The 20305-nt window shown below is 40.6% G+C and overlaps 1 protein-coding gene across 2 annotated transcripts; it reads left to right on the top strand.

Annotated features, from left to right (window-relative positions):
* On the top strand, positions 1–18351 carry LOC121303157 (nucleolysin TIA-1-like). Of its 2 annotated transcripts, XM_041233659.1 has the most exons (13): positions 1–236; positions 2349–2445; positions 3603–3696; positions 5684–5736; positions 6021–6075; positions 7375–7462; positions 7975–8050; positions 8610–8718; positions 9568–9666; positions 10448–10532; positions 11578–11734; positions 12338–12489; positions 16264–18351. In XM_041233659.1, exons 1-13 carry the CDS (start codon positions 202–204, stop codon positions 16370–16372), a joined length of 1209 nt encoding a protein of 402 aa, XP_041089593.1. In that variant the 5' UTR covers positions 1–201; the 3' UTR covers positions 16373–18351. The 2 variants fall into 2 exon arrangements, with proteins under 2 accessions (XP_041089593.1, XP_041089594.1); XM_041233660.1 differs by lacking the exon at positions 5684–5736 and having other exon boundaries at positions 3603–3701.
* Positions 18352–20305: the final 1954 nt, after the last annotated feature.

Below are 20305 nucleotides of genomic sequence, written 5' to 3'. Positions count from 1 at the left end.
TTCTTTTGTTCCAGAAAGAGGAGCAGAGGCGGCTCTGCAAGAGAGAGGGATAGAGAGAGAGAGAGAGGGGGTTTCTGCCTTTAAAAACAACCTCAGAACAAACAAGCAACGCGAAACAAGAGCACAAGGATTTATTCTCAGGGTGCACGAAGTCTTTTTTAAAAAAAAAAAAAAATAATAAATAATAATATAATAATTAAAATGATGATGATTGATGACGAGCAGCCGAAGACGCTGTGAGTATTTTCTTTTTTTAAACCCCTCTCTCTCTGTCTCTTCGGTTCAGTTTTTGCGTTTCTCTGCCTTGCCACACACACAAAACCTCAAAACGGTGTTAAACGCCAGTTTCGTCAAAATTTTGCGGTGCAGCGAACCTCGCCGGAGCGGCCTCTTTTTTTTTTTTTGGGGGGGGGGGGGGGGGGGGTTGTTTTGCTAGATCAAAAGGCGCCTGATTTCGGCAAGCGGTTTGTGAGTGCCAAACGACTGCCTCCTTATCGTTAGTAATAGCATAATTAGTAATAATTTTACTGATTCGCCCCCCCATTTCGGGGGGGGTACCATCGTTTCAACCCCCCCCCCCCCCCCCAAAAAAAAAAAATAAAAAATAAATAAATAAATCGATGCACTTAACTCGCTCGCCTGTTTCAAATCGGAATATCACTTTGGGGAAATCGTTCACGTACTACAAAAAAATAAATAAAAATAAATAGCACACCAGCCCGTGATTATATATTGAGTTTCTGGACTTTGCTGCGTTTACCCAAACAAACAGCGCAACGACTAGGCGCCTTCCCTTAAGTCTGTGACTCCTGTTCCGAGTTAAATCTGCTCCATCGATGGCGTTATAGATATATTTTTGGGGGCTGAAATACCGTCGCTTTTAGACACATTCTTCCAGTATTGATGCTGTTAATTAAAGCGAGTTTTCCCAACGCTATTGTGTGCTAGGTGTAAGGCTCTGGTTATTATAGGGATGAGCCTCCTTTTTAACGATTTTAATTTTTGCAGACCTGAATTTGGAGTGTGCTTGTTACCTGTGTGTTTTACAAAGTTATCTAGAAGTTGCTTTTTTTTTTATTATTTTGATGCAAGAGTACATACAGCCCAGCCTGTACCGTTTAAAACTTCCAGAACGGAAGCGCTGAACATGACAGTAGATCGTAATGCTTTTTGAAAAAGTGTTGGCAGGCAGTGTCATTGTATAAACTCCAGGAATTAGGATACCCAAACCTTTCTCTTTCGGTATAAACGCCAGCCTAGTTGCAAAAACCTGAAGTCTTGCGGTCTGTTAAACCCGTTATTGGGATGGAAATATGCGAAGCAGTTTGATTCATTCCCGGTTTTACTATGAGACACCTGAGCTTGTTAGCTAGACACACTGTGGGCTGATCAAGCTGCTAGTAAAACCTGGACTGGGTGACACTGCAGTGCAATGTTATTTCCAACCCTGCATTCTGCTCCCAAACCAACTGTGACTAAAGGGGCGGTCTTGTAGCTTCCTCATTCAAGGTGTCTTGGGATCCTGCATGCACTAATTGTTTCGCAGAAGGATTTGTTTCACAAAAATAGGCTGGGTAGAGTGCTAACTTCTAGTTGCTCATTTACCAGCTTCACGCACTTCTTTCAATATGTCTGGGCCCGTGAGTAACGCACAGCCCCGTCTTTAGCACATGCACAGGTGCGCACACACCTTTCTAGGAAATCCTTTCCCTGCCACGTGTTTAGGTATCATCAACCACAAGTGCAGAACACCCTCCCCAGATTCACTTGAGCCAAAATGACCCTGCTGGAGGAAATATACAGAAAGGGAAAGCTTTCAGCTTACTCCGTTAAACATTGCGAGGCACTGGTTTGTGTTTTTTAGCCTTTATCTCTGCACCTTTTTTTACAGGTGATTTCACAAGCAAGTTTGGTGTATATAGTTTAGAAATGCTACAGTTTTATAAATTCAAATGTTTCGATCTAGAAGCCTTTCTCAATGCATTCATTGATGGTGTTGTATGCTATACACTATTCAGGGCTGGAAAGAAGACTCCTGTTGCATAGCAGTTTGCCCCATTTCTGGTTTTACTACAAGCTTGATCAGCCTCAGTGTGTATAGGTAACAAGCACAGGTGTGTCTTATTAAACTCATAGTAAAACCAGGAACAGATCAAACTGCTACGCAGTGGGAGGGCTATTACCAACCCTGTTTTGTTCCACACTTCCAGCATCTGTTTCTGTTGTCCCCTTCCAGTTCATAGAAATGTTTTGACTTGTGCAATTGAATAACTGGTTTCTTCTCTCTCTCTCTCTCTCTCTCTCTCTCTCTCTCTCTCTCTCTCTCTCTCTCTCTCTCTGTTTTACAGTTACGTCGGAAATCTCTCTCGAGATGTGACAGAAGCTCTTATCCTTCAGCTGTTCAGTCAGATTGGACCGTGCAAAAGCTGTAAAATGATTGTAGATGTAAGTCTCTCTCTCTCTCGTAATCCAGTGTCGTGTATCACTGTAGCACAGCCCTGATCCTGGAGGGCCGCAGGGTCTCCTGGTTTTCGTTCCACCCGCCCGAGTTCTCAATTGCATAAGTGGAACAAATTACTTTTTTAAATTGGTCAACAGCACTTTAAAAATAAATAAATAAATAAATAAAATATTCTAGGTCTTTAGCCATGGATGATTTAAAGAGTCCCAGAAAATGTGCAGAGTGGTGGCTGTCCGGGATCAGGTTTGGTCACCCCTGCTGTAGCATGGTGCTTTTTCAATCCATCGGTCGGATTGTGATCTGCACAGGCGGGGGTCACTGGTGTCGATCGGGCTGATTTACTCGTTCTGATTGAAGAAGCTGCTTGCTTGGATTCGGGTGGGTTGCTGTGCTCCATAGAGTTTTAAGATGAGTAGCAATCCATACCAAACCCAAGTAGCTGTTTCTTCATGGGGAATGGTAAATTAGTCCGATTCAACACCAGTGACGTTCACCTATGGAGAGCTTGATCCGAATAATATGCACATCTCTTAAGGAGGTTTGGTGGTGGAGCTGTTAAAGGAACGGGCTTGTTTCTAGGAGGTTTCTGGTTCAGATCCCAGCCGCTGAGTCACTGTGTGGTGACCCTGAGCACCACAGCAGTTGTTGTGATGCATAGTTCACCGCCTAGTCTCTGCAAGTCGCTGTGGATAAAAGCGCCTTCTGACTGACTAGATCAGGGATGCACAGCTCAGGCCCACGAAATCCATTCCAGTCCTGGTCTTTATTCCATTCAGGTCCTAAATAGGTTAATTGCCTCTTAACAGGTTGAGTGAGTTATTTTAGAACCTGCTTGGAGTGAAAACATGGACTGGAGTGGATCTCGAGGGCCGGATTTGTGCACCCCTGGGCTAGATAATAATAATCTTCAGGTCCTGAAGTGAGGATTGAAGCCTAAGGAAATTCCAGAGAGGAATTTTAGGAAGCTGTTTAACTCTAGGTTTTAAGTACCTATCGTGTTCTGTTAACCTCCTTGTGCTCCGTCCTTCGGATTGCTAAATGACTAAGTAATAATTATAATAATGATGATAATAATTCATCTCTCTGTCTCTCTCCTTGCTGAAATACACTCTTATAGCGCAGTATTATTTTTCGTTTTCAGACTGCAGGTAACGACCCATACTGCTTCGTAGAGTTTTATGAGCACCGACACGCCGCGGCAGCATTGGCTGCCATGAACGGAAGGAAAATAATGGGTAAGGTAAGCTATCGTATCTAAAGGGTGAGTTGGGGGTGAATGAGGCTCGGAGTGCGAAACGCCTGAGGTTTGGTTAGTCTCCACTGGCAACTCATTGGCAAGTGTCTGCCATTTAAGTGTGTATTGTTTTTTTTTTCACTGTGATCTCTTTGTTGTAGGTGACCTGTACCTAAAATGCATGGTGTGGCCTTTCATTAAACCCACACAGGGATGGCGATAATAATAATAGCAGTTTGATCCATTCCTGGATGTGCTACGAGTTTAATAAAACACACCTGAGCTTGTTTACCTGTGCACACTGTGGCTAATCAAGTTTGTAGTAAAACCTGGAATGGGTGAACCTGCTGTGCAATAGGAGTCTTTTCGTTCCATGACTTGCCACACTGGAAGCTTGAATGGCACAAACTGCAATGCAGTGTGAGTCTTCAATTATTCCTGACCCAGGGAATGATTCAGTTTGTGGTCTTTATCGGACGTGTTATGCTTTCCCATCAGGTTTGTTTGAACGTAAACAGCATTTTATAGTGTGTGGGCAACATTTTGTAGTCCGTAGTCTCTTGATTTGCTCTAGCCAGGCAGATGCCACCTGTATCAATGTCATCACTGCATTTAAATGCTGGATTCCTTGCTGAAATAAGCCTCCAGAATATTCCAGACACGGGGATAGTGTCCTGATTCACCTTGTGTTCGCACATTCTGTAGTAGCAGAGATGTGTTTTTAGGGATAGGAATGGGGGGGTGGGATGGGGGGGGGTATAACAGTTCAAACCAATCACACACAGGTAAGTAACGTCAAAGAAAGGTAACTTATTTTTGGCGACCCTTCAGAATTTATTTTTAATGTAAAATCAAAACCTATCCTGCATTTCATGTCTTAATAAGAAAACTCTCCAAACCGCACTTATGTTAAAGCCATAAATATTTGGTGGATCACACCCACAAAGCCTATTATTATCCAAAAATGGCCACCTGTTGCAATATACAAAGTATGTGTTTGTGGAATTTGATATTTGCGCCAAAAACGTTTGCGTTTTTTTTTCCCCTGTACGCATAATAAAAGGCTAGCAAATATTTCTGCAGACTTTCTTGGGTGACTGAAGTTTCTGACTTCAAATTCTAAATAAACTCCTGTTGACTTTTTTTTTAATCCTCTCAAATCACAATGGTATTCTAGTCTATGTTGAAGTCTGATGTTCATTTGTTTGCTAAGAGTAAGTTAGAGTGCTTAAATTAGACAGTTTTAACATTTCTAGCCCTCATCGCAATGTATTTACAAAGTGTTTCATGTGCACAGACTTGATTGGATCTGCTGCTTAAGCGTGTGTTTTTATATATTTTTTTAAATACATTTTATCTGCATGCGTACGTTTTTGTTCCCAAATTATATCGCCACGCGTCATATGTTCAAATTAATAATATAGATGCACCTCAAATGGCTGCTGAAGTAAAATCTTTAGTTTTGACTAAGAAATGACCACAGTAGCACACACACTCACTCTTCACTTTTCCCAGAGGAGCATTTCCTGAATATGCAACCTTGTATTATGCAAAAAAAATGTACTCAGTAGTAATAATAATCAAAAACGCTATCAAACGTAAAGCTTCTGCAAAAAAAAAAAAAGATTTGCACAAACTGTCTGAGTTGTAGCATTTGATCAGAAACTGTCACGCAAGTCGTCCGAAAAACGACACTTCCCTACTAAAAGCAAATTTCTAGGCTTCCGCGTGTCTGGCTGTTGCATTCGCTGATCCAAGCCAGGTGGCATGTTTGTGTAGAGGCGTTGTGTGCCCTTTTGAATGCGCGTGCGTTTCACGCAGCCCGGAGGTCCTGGGGTACATATGCACGTTGACTCTCTCCTAAAGCAGCAGAATTTATTATTCTAATTTAAAGAACAATATATTTATAGCAGCGTCATATGATCTGTTGTAAACCTGGTAGCATCCCGTTCAGTTTATAAAAAAAAACAATATTTTATCCTCAACAGGTAATGAAGGACCATTGAGGAGTTCAGTAAACAAGTTCATATTTCCCTCGTTTGTAAGTGCCTTGTTATTTTAGACTTTTTTTTTTTTTTTTTTTTTTTTTTTTTTTTTACTCTTGTCAGATTGTTTGTTTTAACCAGGTTCTCACTCGAGACTTTGCAACCTATTTTGGGGGAAAAATATAAGATTGCATCATTGTCAGGATCCGGTATTCTCTACAGAGACTCGCATTGTGTGTGTTGGATTTTTAGCTTAGGAGAAACCTTGTTTTAATGTGTGAAAATTAGTACGACTAAACACTTTTTTACCCTTTTTTCATTTTTTTTTGTTTTTTTTTAGGAAGTTAAAGTGAATTGGGCAACAACCCCAAGTAGCCAGAAGAAAGACACAAGCAGTGAGTATTATTATTATTATTATTATTATTATTCATGCAGAACCTCATAAGAGGTTCTATGTTTTTTTTTTTTTTTTTTTTTTTTTGTTAATTTATTTTTTTTTTTTTGTTTTTGTTAAGTATTTGCCAGGTTAATCCAGGGGGCTTATCAGGATTAGTCGTGAACAGTTTGTCTCCGCGTAGCCCTGGGCTCTTTGTCTGGCGCATCGGGACCAATTTACTTTCACACGCACTGTTTAAATTTTATTTTTTTTTCCAGAGTAAAACAGGTTTAACAGGCACTGAATCGCAAAAGGACACTCAGTACTGCATCTCCAGCCAAGCCCCACCCCTTGTTCGCTGTATTTTTCACAGACTTCTGTGAATCCTCTCCTGATCACTCGTTTTATCACCAAACTCCTCTATAATGCGATCCGAGTCATTATTTTATATTTCATATTATAACATCTCAAAAAGCTCTGCAAATGTCCTGATATTCTTTGAGCGCTGGATGCAGAAGCAGCTCTCTCCTTTGTTTATGTCTGTGTTATCTGTGTAGTGCAGGGGGCTATCAGATTTCGGCCATTGAAAGGTTTTCTCTGCTTTTTCTGCTTTTTATAACGACTAGAAACCTGCGCTTGACGTCTTTTTGATGTCACACCTGGTTTGATGTAGGACCACAAAGGGTTAAATTCAAATTTTTTTTTATCGTTTCATTCCAAAGTCCTCAAATGTTTTAGGGTTTTGAATTCATATACCTGTGTCATGTCAGAGTGTGGACTCTGCCCTTGATCCAAGAGTGAATAGGCTCATTTAAAGAAGTGTTTTTACTGTAAACTACACTTCATTTAAATACGAAGCTTGCATTGTCGTAACCCTGTAACACCTGCAAGTCGCCTTGGATAAAGGTGTCTGACAAATATAATCGGAATACAGCATTGTTCTTTTGGCAGCAGTAATAGGCAAGCTTAGTCACATGACGCTCGCCTCCCACACAGCTGTCTGATTCAGTCCTCTTGATGCAACAAAGAGAGCATTAAGAACTTTTATTACAGACTAGTACTTTTAAAAAGGCTAAAAATGCCACAGAAGACGTCAGCAGCAGGCAGTGCATCCTCTGCAACCATGGACACAAACGAAGCTGGGGTTTTCTGGACTTTTCTTGTAGAATTGAGATTAAACATATTACCAGTTATGTGTTAAGTTCAGTGTGCATATAAAACGTGAATTTTTGTAATACTTCAGAAATTGTATTGTAGTGGCTGTCCGGTTCCTTGAGATTTAGGACCACACCACTCACCTTGCCTCTGTGTTTGCTAGATCACTTCCATGTCTTTGTTGGGGACTTGAGCCCAGAGATAACCACGGAAGACGTCAAGGCAGCGTTTGCCCCGTTCGGGAGAATATCGTAAGTACTGTGCTTCGGAGAGCTCTGATAATGGCTTGTGGGCTCTCGCTATTTAAAACTGTTAAAATGCCATTGTAACAGTTTTCATAATGGGCTGTGGCCTTGTTGAAAGTGTTTATCAAGCATACTCTGTTTATAATATTGTACTAACTGAGTGGCCAAAGATTGGATCGGCATTCCGGCTGAACTGCTCTGAGTCTCGGTATAATCACCCTGTATCTTTATGGAATTGCATTCTCTCTTGGCAGTGTGATATATAAAATGGTACGCAGTATATTTGTTTTGTTTTTTTTGTGCAAGGACCTAGTAGTGAATGACTTTTTAAAATGTGTAATCCTAAGATTTTAAAATTAACGCAAGAACTGATAAGGTTGTCTCCAAATTTTATATATAAAAAATATATAATTAGTATTCAGTATAGCTCCTTTATTTTAATCTTCATCAGAAGTGTGTTGGGTACCCTGATCTGACAGACCCCCCCCGCCACCTTTTCTTTATTTGTGTCTGTATAGGGATGCCAGGGTGGTTAAGGATATGGCTACAGGGAAGTCAAAAGGCTATGGTTTCGTCTCTTTCTTCAACAAATGGGTAAGCATCTCAGCCGTTGTCTTGTTTTCCAATGCAATACGTATCGCGGTGTGCGTGTAGCCACGCGTTACGCATCGCGGTGCATGAGATGGTCTTGCTGGGCTACCTGTGTGATGCATAATCCTAATGCTTTACTACTTTATTAAAAGACACAGCAGTTCAGATAAGTTAAGGACAGAGTGCGTGTTCCTCGTACCGGCTCTAAAACACGCTTAATCTTCATTGGAGAGTTGCTTGATGAGCTGCAGCGAGCTGTGCTGGTGTTTTGGTCGCGTTGTCGCGATGCAAACCTCTGTTAGGATACGATGCTTCACGTACAGAAAGTGTCCCACTTCGATACCTGGCGTCACCCCTGGAAACGGGGGCAGGTCGCACAGTGCGCTGCCAGCACTGCGCAGGCTGCTAGCTAGCAAGAGCTCTGGTTTTGTACCCTTTTTTAAAAAAACGGAAGCAGTGCATTGGATTGAGCAGACTGCTACCTGGAACTGCTTTGTGAAACTAGCCCCAGGTGTCAATCTTGGAAACTTCATTAACATTGTTTTTCATCTTCTACTTTTAGGATGCAGAGAACGCCATTCAGCAGATGGGGGGCCAGTGGCTCGGAGGCAGGCAGATCAGAACGAACTGGGCTACAAGAAAGCCCCCAGCTCCTAAAGCTACTTACGACAGTAAGTTTTTTAACTAGCGTTCAACCTTTCTGTGAGTTCAGGTTTACAACCAGCAAAAGCTACGACAAAATCTGTTCTTGTAATAAACATGTTCTCAAATATAGAACTTTTAACATGCATACATCTAAACCCATACCTTCAATGATAGTACATTGCATCATAATAGAAATAGCACAGTAACAGGTATTACGCTTGTCACTGTAGTAGTAAGCCGACAGTGTGTGTGTAATTTTATATATATTACACACAAACAGTTGTCTCAAGTTTACGTACCCTGTTTGTAACTGTTATTTCTCAGTGTATCAAGTATTGTAAATGTTGTCTGATACACTGTACTTACACAGCAATGATGCCTCATTCGTCTTACCAAGTGATGGTTAAAAACCTGGTGAATTAACCAAGTATCGATATTTATTTATGACTCCAGCTCTATGAAAGTTAATGGAGTTAATTCGTAAATGTTGTTCCCCTGTGCCTTAACTCGGTTACTTCATCAGATTCTTAACTGTCACTTGATAATACGAATGAATGTTCAACATACTCGCTTACAAGAGGTATCATTGCTGGGTACGTATAGTGTATCAAACAATATTTATAACACTTAATACAATAGTAAATAACACTGTTGCAAATAGCGTATGGAAACTTGATGACAAACGTCAATAAGTGTTAACATACATACGTACAATTTTGTAATTCATTTATGAATGGGCTTCTTATTTTAAGGAAGTGATTTAATTGTCCTGTATCTAATGGAAACTCTTTTATGGGGGGGGGGGGGGTTGTTCCAACCTGCAAAAGCTACATCTGGACTGACTTGCTAACCCAAACCTGCTCCCCTCCTCACAGCTGCGAATGCCAAACAGTTGTCCTTTGAGGATGTGGTGAACCAGTCCAGCCCGAGCAACTGCACTGTGTACTGTGGAGGAGTTACATCAGGACTTACAGGTGAGAGACAAGTTCTCCTTTGCTGTGAAGTTTGCACAGTGTCTGAGCTGCATCCTTTTATAAAGGGAGGCTGCGCTTCAGATGGTCTTAAGAGTCTCGTCATGCAGATTTCACACTACCACAGGGATTGGGAGGGGGTGGGGGGGTGAGACTCCCATTGCATAGCGGTTTGATCCATTCCTGGTTTTGCTACAAGTTTAATAAAACACACCTGAGCTTGTTACCACCTATACTCACTGTAGCTATGCAGTAAAACCTGGAATGAGTGAAACTGCTGTGCAATAGGAGACTTCATTATTATAGTAATCTTTATTTTTATATAGCGCCTTTCATAGCAGACCACCATCACAAAGCGCTTTACAAGATACTAGGGCGTGTGAACTATGCATCAGCTGCAGAGTCACTTACAGCAACGTCTCGCCCGAAAGACGCAGCGCAAGGAGGTTCAGTGACTTGCTCAGGGTCGCAGAATTTTGTTTCCGTCCCTGTAGCTCCCTGTCGAACCTTGGACAGTAACTACACTGTGAACAGTGATGGGTAATGTTGTATGATAACAAGTGTATCATTTTTAAAAGTAAGTACAATGCATGTGGCTGGGCCATGTGTTGAACTATAAGTTAGATTTATTATAATATTTTTTTTTTGGACAAGTTGCCGTATATGTAGTGTGTTTGACCGTGTGTCTTAGTACAGAACCTCTGTAATGGGATATACTGTGTCATGCAGAAGCTTTGCTAGAACATCATTTTTTAATTAGTCCCTGCTTTTGTATTTCTTCCAGAGCAACTGATGAGACAGACGTTCTCTCCTTTTGGACAGATCATGGAGATTAGAGTTTTCCCAGACAAGGGATATTCTTTTGTAAGGTATGTTTTTAATAAAACAGGATCTTGGTTAGAAGGAATATTATTGCTCTAGTTTTAAATGTAAGTGGGGTGCTGGACCTGCACCCAGTCCTGGGTTTCAGAGCACATGTCGTATTATGGAAGAGACCAGGTAGGTGCAGGAATTAGAGCGATCAGGAGCCATGCTAAAATCTACAAAAAAAAAAAAAACAAATATGAACTTAATCGAGAAATTTTATTTAGCATGTAATCAAAGAAACTACAAAACGATATCGCAAGTGTCTACCGGGAAGCCATGATACTAATACAGCGAGTATTTCTTGTTAAATTGAGTGTCATATTTTTGTCAGTTTCATGAAGTATGTGGGAAGTATGTGGGTATGTAATTCAGTATGTTAACGTAACATTATTCAGCAAGTTTCATTTGACTTTATAAAACAAAATGAGTTAATTCTATAAGTGATGCAATGTTTTTAGCCACAGCTGTAGAGTTACTATTTGGAGTTGCACAATTATATGGGAAGAACTTTAACGTAGACCTGTTTAACCCATTAGGTGCCACCGTGGCCATTTGAAGACAGGCTGCTTTGTATTCATTTTTAACTGGTGTCTATCTCTTAATTTTCACGAACTATAATGATGATTTACTCTAATTTTGTTAGCTGTATTGTCAACTTACATGACTACAGCTTGTGTCCTGATTTTATTTTTATTTCAATTACAATTTGTGCTGAAATGGGTTTACCTTCTGGCCCCTGGTCTCTTTCAGTAAGCTTGACTGGGTGCAGGGCTGGTGTGAATCTCAAACAATCAAAAGAACAGTCCAGAGGCTGCCAGGTCCAGCCCCGTTCCAATGCTTTTACAACCAGGTCGGGAATGAGTTAACTGAACCTGCTAGGAGTCAATCGACTAACCAGAGGACTCGCACGGGACAAAATCCTGGACTGGGACAGACCTAGAGTTGGGGGAGGGACTGCAGCTCTACTGGTTGGGAGTTCACTGACCCCCCCCCCCCCCCCCCCCCCCCCCCCCCCCCCCCCCCCCCCCCCCCCCCCCCCCCCCCCAGGTTCAACTCCCACGAGGGGGCTGCCCACGCCATTGTGTCCGTCAACGGGACGTCGGTAGACGGCCACGTGGTGAAGTGCTACTGGGGGAAGGAGACTCCGGACATGAGCCCAATGCAGCAGCAACTGCCACAGCAGCCTCCCCAGCCGCAAGTGCAGGTAAAGCAGGCTAAAAGCCTGGCCCTTCTGCTGACTTCATATTTGATATAACTGTAGCAGACTGCTTTAAATACGAACATAGCTAACTGTAGCCCACAGCTTCAGTACTAATTGTATTATATAACCCCCAACCTAATACCAGCCCTGTTAAATAACTATAGCCTACAACTTGCATATTGTTTCTATAACTGTAGCACTTAACTAAATGCTAACCTGTATTATATAACTTTATATATAGTAATATATATATAAATATATACCAATTATATATTTTAGTATAAAGTATATTTCGCTCAAGCTTAAATACTATTGTATAATTAGCCTACAGATTAAGTTACCATCAAATAGAAATTCATTCAACTGATACAAGTAAATAAATAAGTTAGAAAAATAAAAATTATATTTCGACACAGCGATTTTAGCATTTCACTCCCATTATATCGAGTGCTTTTAATCGACGAGTCAAAGTTCAATTAAATATTGCCGAGTTTATTTTTAATTATAAATTAACACGTGAATGAATGACTGCATAAAAAAACCCTATACTAACGTATCCCTACCTGTTTTTACGTGACGCAAATTATCCACCTTTTTCTTTCACAGCAAAACAAAGTTGGGTTTGCAGCTGCGCAGCCCTACGGCCAGTGGGGGCAGTGGTATGGGAATGCCCAGCAGATTGGCCAGTATGTGCCCAACGGCTGGCAAGTGCCTGCGTATGGAATGTATGGGCAAGCATGGAACCAACAGGGTTTTAAGTAAGTAAGCCAGCCAGCCAGCCAGCCAGCCAGGGGGGCAGTTTTCAGATTTAAAGATGGTTTTATTTTCTAGGACATGCACCTCCTCCTCCTCCTTCCTTCATATGGTCGTTCGAAGAATCCTTTTTATCCCAGTTGAAAGGTTGGGCTGCTGTTGGACACACTCTGCTAGTTTTTATTGTATTTTTATTTATTGCATTTTATCAGTGAAATTAAGAATTCAGAAAGGCACCTGCTTATCTTGAATGGAGTGTGTGTGTATAATTTAGTTTTTTTTTTTCTTCTACAAATTGGGACACTGCTGTTCACAAAAAAAATCATAACAAACTGTATTGGCAGTCAATTCAGAGACTTTTTTTACCTGCTACTTTTTGGATGAAGAAGCTTTACCCTTCTTGGCAAGATTAAATTATATAATGTGCCATTTTTAATTGTTTTGAATATAAAAAGCTTTTTTTTTTTTAAATTACATTTTTTGTTACTTCCTTGTCCACCTTCTTAAATGATCATGTGGTACTGTGTCCATTTTTTTTTTAAAAAGCAAAAACTATTAACTAAATTTAATTGTTTCTGTAACAAGATGGAGGTGCTGCTTCCAGTTTAAATTAATCACGATACTGTACAGTATACATAAAGTGCTTTAAAAAAAATGGTACCTTCTCCTTTTCTCTTGTAAATAACTTTAACAATTCTAAGGTGGTGGTGAAGATGATATGGAATTTGTATTCTGTGACCTATTAGTTTTGAGGTTAGTCTGGTGGTCAAAAGTATTTTCCTAAAGGTCAGGACTGCGTTGACTCACTCATCCATCTAGAAGACGCTGTAATACATTATTTTGTATACTCTAAACTTGCCAACTGTTTAGTGAAACGGGGGGGGGGGTGTCCCCCCCCCCACCAAACACCCAACACCTGCGTACCCCGAGTCCTGGATTAAATCACACCAGGTTTTATATAGCCGTGCTGCAGTCCAGTTACCTCGATAGGGTCTCAATTACGCTGAAGCCAAAAACAGTACAGCTCAGGAACCCTTTTACATATAAAACAAAAACACAAATTTCGATAAAGGGAGTTATCATTTTTTTCTCTTCTCCCTGTAATTCTGTTTTAGTTAGGAGAGCTGATGTCCTGCACAGTCAAGGAGCAGTAACTAAACTCTCCTAGCTACAGAAACGCTTGTGTTTTTTTTGGGCGGTGCAATGAAACCCCGCCTCCTTCATGAACGCGTCTCAGTGGACAATAACTCAGCCAGCTGACTCTTGATTTAATCCTGGCTTTGCTGCGGACGAGCGTTTTGCAAGTGGAAAAACTGTTTGATTTTTATTGATATCTTGATTTTTCCATCTGCAGTTCGGTTATTTCAAGTTTCCACGAGCATGCAGTAGAATTCACGCAACCTGCATCCCGTGCATTCAGCATCTGAAGATTTAAGAAAACGTTTCTCAGGCTAGAATGAACTGTTTCACTGCTGTACTTGGCATGCTTTTTAGCAGTGTTTTTTCATCCCTCCCACATGCAGGAATTGAAATAAGACTCTCGTTGGCATAGCAGTTTGATCCGTTCCTGGTTTTACTATGAGTTTATTCACACACCTGAGCTTGTTACCTAGACACAGTGGGGCTAATCAGGGTGGTACTGAAATCTATTGGGTGAAACTGCTCTGCAATCACCCCAACAATACACCCAAGTCCTAAAACAAACTCACTAGATGTGCTGAAAAGGCCCCCCAGCTGTATTTAATTGTATTACTGCTGGATACATCACATGTGGCTTGCACACATTTACTTTGGCATCAACAGACTAATTCTAGTTTGCTTGAGCATGGAACCAAGGATGATGTTGGTTATGTTGCTGCTTGTGAAATGTGTGTGAAGTGAGAGAGAGAGAGAGGAGGGCTTCCCGTTACACAGTATTGTACAAAACGAACGTCGAAAGTTTGTAGCTTGCTGAAGCCTAATAGAAAAGGTGGTGTAGACCTGTACATATTTCCAAGAGAATTTTAAAGGCTGTTCTCTTGCAAGTGTAATGTATTGAAGTACAGTCTAGTCCATCTTGTGGCAATGGTCAGCGTCTGAATTGTATTTTTTTTTTTATTTGGGTTCAGATGATGACTGCTGTAAAACACTTGACTATGGCAGGTTTATAAAATGACCTACATGTGCTTGTTTGCACCATGCAAGCAAAACGATACTGTATTTCTCGTTTGTTTCTTCTGTTTGCACAGCTGGAAACGAATGCTGCAGTATAAGCTTCTGATGCAAGTATTGATGGTCTCGTTGCAGAATGTAGCACAAGACAGTATTTTTGTAAAGAGCATGGTCTCGGGCTATTTCTTTCCACTGAATTCCTACATTCAATCTGCTGTGGTTTCCCCTGAAGTGAACTTGACTGTAGTTCACATTCATCATATGCATTACCTGCCAGCAATTGATACAAGAATACAATTTCACTACTTTTTTTTTTTTTGCATTCTTTGCATTTGCTGCTTTAATTGGTTCACATACAGACAGGGTTGAGGTCAATTCCCTTTTTTTTAATTTTATATTTTTTTCCGAGAATTTTTTTAAATTCCCATTCCGTTTGTTCCAACCCTGCATCAGAAAGCATGTGAAATTAAAACTAAGATGCTATATACCATCTTGCATTTCCATCCCAAGTTATTTAGGTTTTGTTACATTATTTGTACTTGGTGCGTGGGTTAATGCTTTGTTAACATTGTCCTGTCTAAAAGAATGTTTTGTCACAAGGATAAGTCAAATAAAACTAGTCATGGCAACAAACCTGCCTATTGCAAGTCTTGTAATAGTACGGTAGTTAAGGTGTGATACGATAAAAGTTTTTCTGTAAAAGGAGCGTCTGCAGTAACAAATTTGGTATTTTAAGCAGCACAACAGCTTTGACTTGCTGACAGATCAATCAAGCTCTTCCTCTGATTCTGTTTTTGTGATCGGTTTGAATATCAAACTGTGATCTCGGATCCCTGCGGTTTTGGATGGAGGAAGACTCTCCTTCTCTCGGACTTCAACTGGCACGAGTACAAACCGCGGCAGCTCTTTGATTTCATCGACCCGAGTATCGGTTTATGCAGAAGTGGAAGAAATCGATTTAGTTGGCTTGACAAGCACTCAGTCAAGCATAAAGGAAAAAGGTCTATAAGATGGAAATTTTGTCCAAGTGACAGGCAGAATTGAATCTCCTTTAATGAAACTAGCATAGAGGTGAATTTACAGAAATGAATTTGCTATTGCTTCATACTCCTGTCTTGAACGACTTGGTGCAATTTTGCTGTTTTTAACAAATGTGTTTTCCTATTTTTGCATCCAGTTTTTTGCGCGCCATTTATGTTTGAGCATTATGAAATTAATATTAAAAGATGATACTGTTTAAAGATTAACCTGTTTTTGCTTTTAAAAAAAAAAAAAAAAAAAAAAAAATATGCAAATAGTAAAAACCGAGGGAACGCAGAGCCACTTTGCAGCTTGGAACCTGGTTTCAGGCTGCTGCACAGTACACCAGGCAGGGAGGCTTGGGGAAACTAGGTCTCCTGGAACCAGGCTTCAAGCCGCTGTTGCCAATAGTGGCTTAGTGTTCGCTCGGCTTCATTTCAGTCAACGCGAGCGTGTTGCAATCGCTCAACCGTTTTTGTCTGCTTTTTGATTATTAGTTTTCTAAAACCTGAAGTGGCGCTAATAAATGTGTTTTTTATTTAACACTTTCTTGATTCTGTCCCGTACTCCAATAACCTGACGGCAGTGTTTTCTTTTCCTTTATCTAGTCGATCTCAGTCCCCTGCTGCATGGATGGGTGCAAACTTCACTGTTTATCCTGCTCAGACCCCACAAGGCCATCTCGTAGCTAAGAGAGCCGGATTTCAAACCCAGTGAAAACGCACGCACACACAATTACAAAACAATAATAAAAAGGACTTTGCCTTCTGAAAATGTATAAGCAGGGATGAAAGTGTTCAGGATTATATATATAATCCCGATATAATGGGTTTTTATAAACCCATGGTATCAGGATTTATTTATATATAATGTTTTTTTATATATACCATTTTTGTACAACTTTGGTCTTCATGAACAGTTTGGTTTCTTCACGATGAAAGAGTTGTCTGAAATTAGCTGTTCTCAAACCCTCACTTGGACCTCCTTAACCCTTTCAGTCCTGGGGGACCCTCAAGGTCCCTGCTTGTCTTTAGCGTTATGTTCACAGATGCCGTACTGACGGGACATTTTGAAGTCCCGTTTACCAAAATGTATGTAAAAATAAATTAATAAACACATAAATAGTTGACCTGTTCTCATTTTTTTTGTATAAAAATTATAATTGTATAACTTTAATTTCGCATTCTTTTAGCTCGACAAAATGTAATTCAGGACTGAAAGGGTTTGATTGAAACAGTCCAAGTGTCTTGCGGCTGCAGGGTGTGGACATTGTTTTTGACATTTTGATATCTAACAAGCAAAAAGTTTCACTGTAGTACAGTGGCTTGGGTACCTTGTATTTATTGAAAAGAAAACCAGATGCAAATTTTTAAATCATGTTGGTGTTCAGACAGCTACTGGGGGGGCGGGGGTGAACGGTGTGGTTTTTTTTGTTTTGTTTTGTTTTTTCTAGTTCTATTTCTATATTGTTTAATAACAACGAAAAAGCAGTTGCAGGGATTACTGTCCAATTATTATTTTTTTACACAAAGGCAGACAAGTATTGCACAGTACTGTTACTAGACTTTCACATGTAATTTAGTAGTTGTTTTTTTTTAATCCTTGTGTGTGTTGTTTTTGTTTTATTTTTAAAATGTTTCAATATTTAACAGCTCTCTAACAATACGACCAAACTAACCTTTAATGTGCTCAGAAACTGTGTAGAGACTGAAACGATATCCCTTGACAGGATGTCACTATTTGTATTAATGAAAACAGCTGTGGCCAAAGGTTTTGCATCACCCTATAGAAGGAACTCCTTTTGCTTCATGAAGTCGAATGAAATCTTCTGAATGTTAACATATTGAATTACACGTCGCTTTTGTATTTTTAACCCCGTATACTTAATGGAAAAACTCGGAAAAGCTACTACCTGTGGCTTCCAATAGACAATATCATTTTGTAGTTTTATTTGATAATGTGATAAATAAAAAAAATCTAAATTCAGTATGTTTTTATATATTCAATCTTAAGTACAGGTAATACAAAACTTTTTTGGCCAGAACTGTACAGTTGTATGTTGTTTTTTTTTAGATTTTTATTAAAATGATCCTGTTTAGCTGAAATGTTTTCTTCTAGTTTATAAAATGCCTTAATTTCAAATCTTTTCAATGCTGACCGTCATGAAGAATAGGTAGGGGCTGCCTCAACGGAAACCCTACAGAGGATGTGCCTGCGTTGGGAATCTCTCCCTTTTTCTTCATTTTGTTCTGATGTGCCAATCCTATTGAGCGGCCTTGCATGGAAGTCAAGCTCGGATGTCTGTCGCATTACTGCAAGTCAATGTGTTTTATAAATGCCAAGGTGTCAGACAAATGTTATGAATTTTGGCAGATGCTTTAATTTTTTTTTTTTTTTTTTTTTTTTTTTTTACAATAATCAAAACCTGGGTGTTTTGAAATTTGAAGTTAACAAACCCAGAATCCATGTTTTGACAAATATCTCCCCTTTGCCATCACTGTGTGTGTAACTGTATCATGTTATGTTTCCTATCCATGTCTCTATTTTATAATGCATGTGTGTTTTGGCAGGGCAACTTTTTTCGAATGCAAAACAGTTTTCTAAGCATTCTTCGCTGGAGGGGGTGTTCGCCTTGCTTCGGTTCTTGTTTGTTTAGGTGGATTTTGCGATTTTGTAGTAAATGTAATAATTTTGGATCGACTGGTGTCATTCTTGTATTTTGGACAGAGCTCTTTTGTCAGTCTGTCCAGACCCGGTCCTGGAGGGCGATTCCGCTCCAGGTTTGAGAGCAGATACAGTGAGATAATGAACTATTTCAGGGTCTGGGTGGAGGTTTAATTGGTTCAGTTAATCGATTTAGAACAGGGTTGGAACGAAGACCAGGAGTGGAAGAGGCCTTGGTCTCATGGGTTCAACTTTAACCCTAATGGTGAGCTAATCCTTGACTTTAATTTGATGCTTTGCATTTTATAAAATAATTAGGGGGACATACAAAGTGTGTTTTGTTTTTTATATACAGATTGAAAATGTTATCAATCACATCACAGAGTTTCTTAAAGGATCCAGGTCTGGATTCAATCAGTTATACTGCTGCCACAACCATAATACCAGATTATTTTTCTTTGCAGACGCCCTTAGCCAGGGTAGTTGTTACAGAATATCACTGCCATAAACCGCTGTTAAATTAGACCCCTTAGTGAAAAACAGGTGCACTACAGCAAGTGGAGAGAGTTCATTGCAGGGATTTCATGGGATTTCTAGTTATTTTTTTAATCAGCCAGCAAGTCACACACACAGTATTGACCATCTGCACCACATCTAAAAATGTTGTGTGTTTCTCTTCGCTTTGAAGATGTTTCACAACCTCTGTTAACGCTCCTGCCTGCGGTGATGGAGCCTGATCTACGGGACATCCTGTAGCAATCGCATGGTTTAAGATAAAGGCTTGCTTCCCGGAGGTTCCTGGTTCAAATGGTTAATGGGGAAACTACTCAATCCAGCTTTTGGTTTTTCACATTGAAGTCTGGAACTGGATACTTCTACACCAAACAAGAGCAGGAGAGACACCAGGGAGGGGCGCTGAATAAGATTCTAGGATTGTGTGCCATGCTCTGAATGCCATTGTGCTGTTCCCTTGACTGCTTTCCCCTGCTGTTCATGTGACTGCCTTCCCTCCCTCTGCAGGCAGGTTCGTTCAGGTCTCAACAAGGCAAAATGGGTTACGGCACCTGTTCAAGTGACTGCTCTCCCCTCCCTCTGCAAGCAGGTTCATGCAGGTCTCAGCGAGGAGAATGGGTAGTAAAGCACTGTGCTGTTCCAGCGACTGCCCTCCCCTCCCTCTGCAAGCAGGTTCATGCAGGTCTCTGTGTGGAGAATGGGTAGTAAAGCACTGTGCTGTTCCAGCGACTGCCCTCCCCTCCCTCTGCAAGCAGGTTCATTCAGGTCTCTGTGTGGAGAATGGGTAGTAAAGCACTGTGCTGTTCCAGCGACTGCCCTCCCCTCCCTCTGCAAGCAGGTTCATTCAGGTCTCTGTGGAGAATGGGTAGTAAAGCACTGTGCTGTTCCAGCGACTGCCCTCCCCTGACTGCCCTCCCCTCCCTCTGCAAGCAGGTTCATTCAGGTCTCTGTGTGGAGAATGGGTAGTAAAGCACTGTGCTGTTCCAGCAACTGCTCTCCCCTCCCTCTGCAAGCACGTTCATTCAGGTCTCTGTGGAGAATGGGTAGTAAAGCACTGTGCTGTTCCAGCGACTGCTCTCCCCTCCCTCTGCAAGCAGGTTCATTCAGGTCTCTGTGGAGAATGGGTAGTAAAGCACTGTGCTGTTCCAGCAAGGAACACAGCAAGGCTCAAAACGCTAGATTAGATCAAGGAGCAGAAGCAGCAACTTATTACAAAGCTTTTATTAAAGCTTTTATTATTTATGGTTACCATTTCATTTGAAGACAAAATGTGTGCTATTGATTTATTTTTTTTTATTTATTTTTTTAATGAAATGTAGGTCTGGCGTACAAATTAGCTTGAATGTGTTGCATAGTTCGGTTACTGTGTTGCAGCCTTTCAAAACAGAGAAATTCATTGAAGTCTCAGTGTGTACTGCACTGCAAACATACATTTTCAACTAGATTTAAATACTAACGTGGCTGTTGCTGAAT

Source organism: Polyodon spathula, chromosome 31 (genome assembly GCF_017654505.1).
Source record: "Polyodon spathula isolate WHYD16114869_AA chromosome 31, ASM1765450v1, whole genome shotgun sequence".
Taxonomy (NCBI): domain Eukaryota; kingdom Metazoa; phylum Chordata; class Actinopteri; order Acipenseriformes; family Polyodontidae; genus Polyodon; species Polyodon spathula.
Note: the sequence above shows the minus strand (reverse complement) of the source record. Positions and strands in the feature narration are given on the sequence as shown.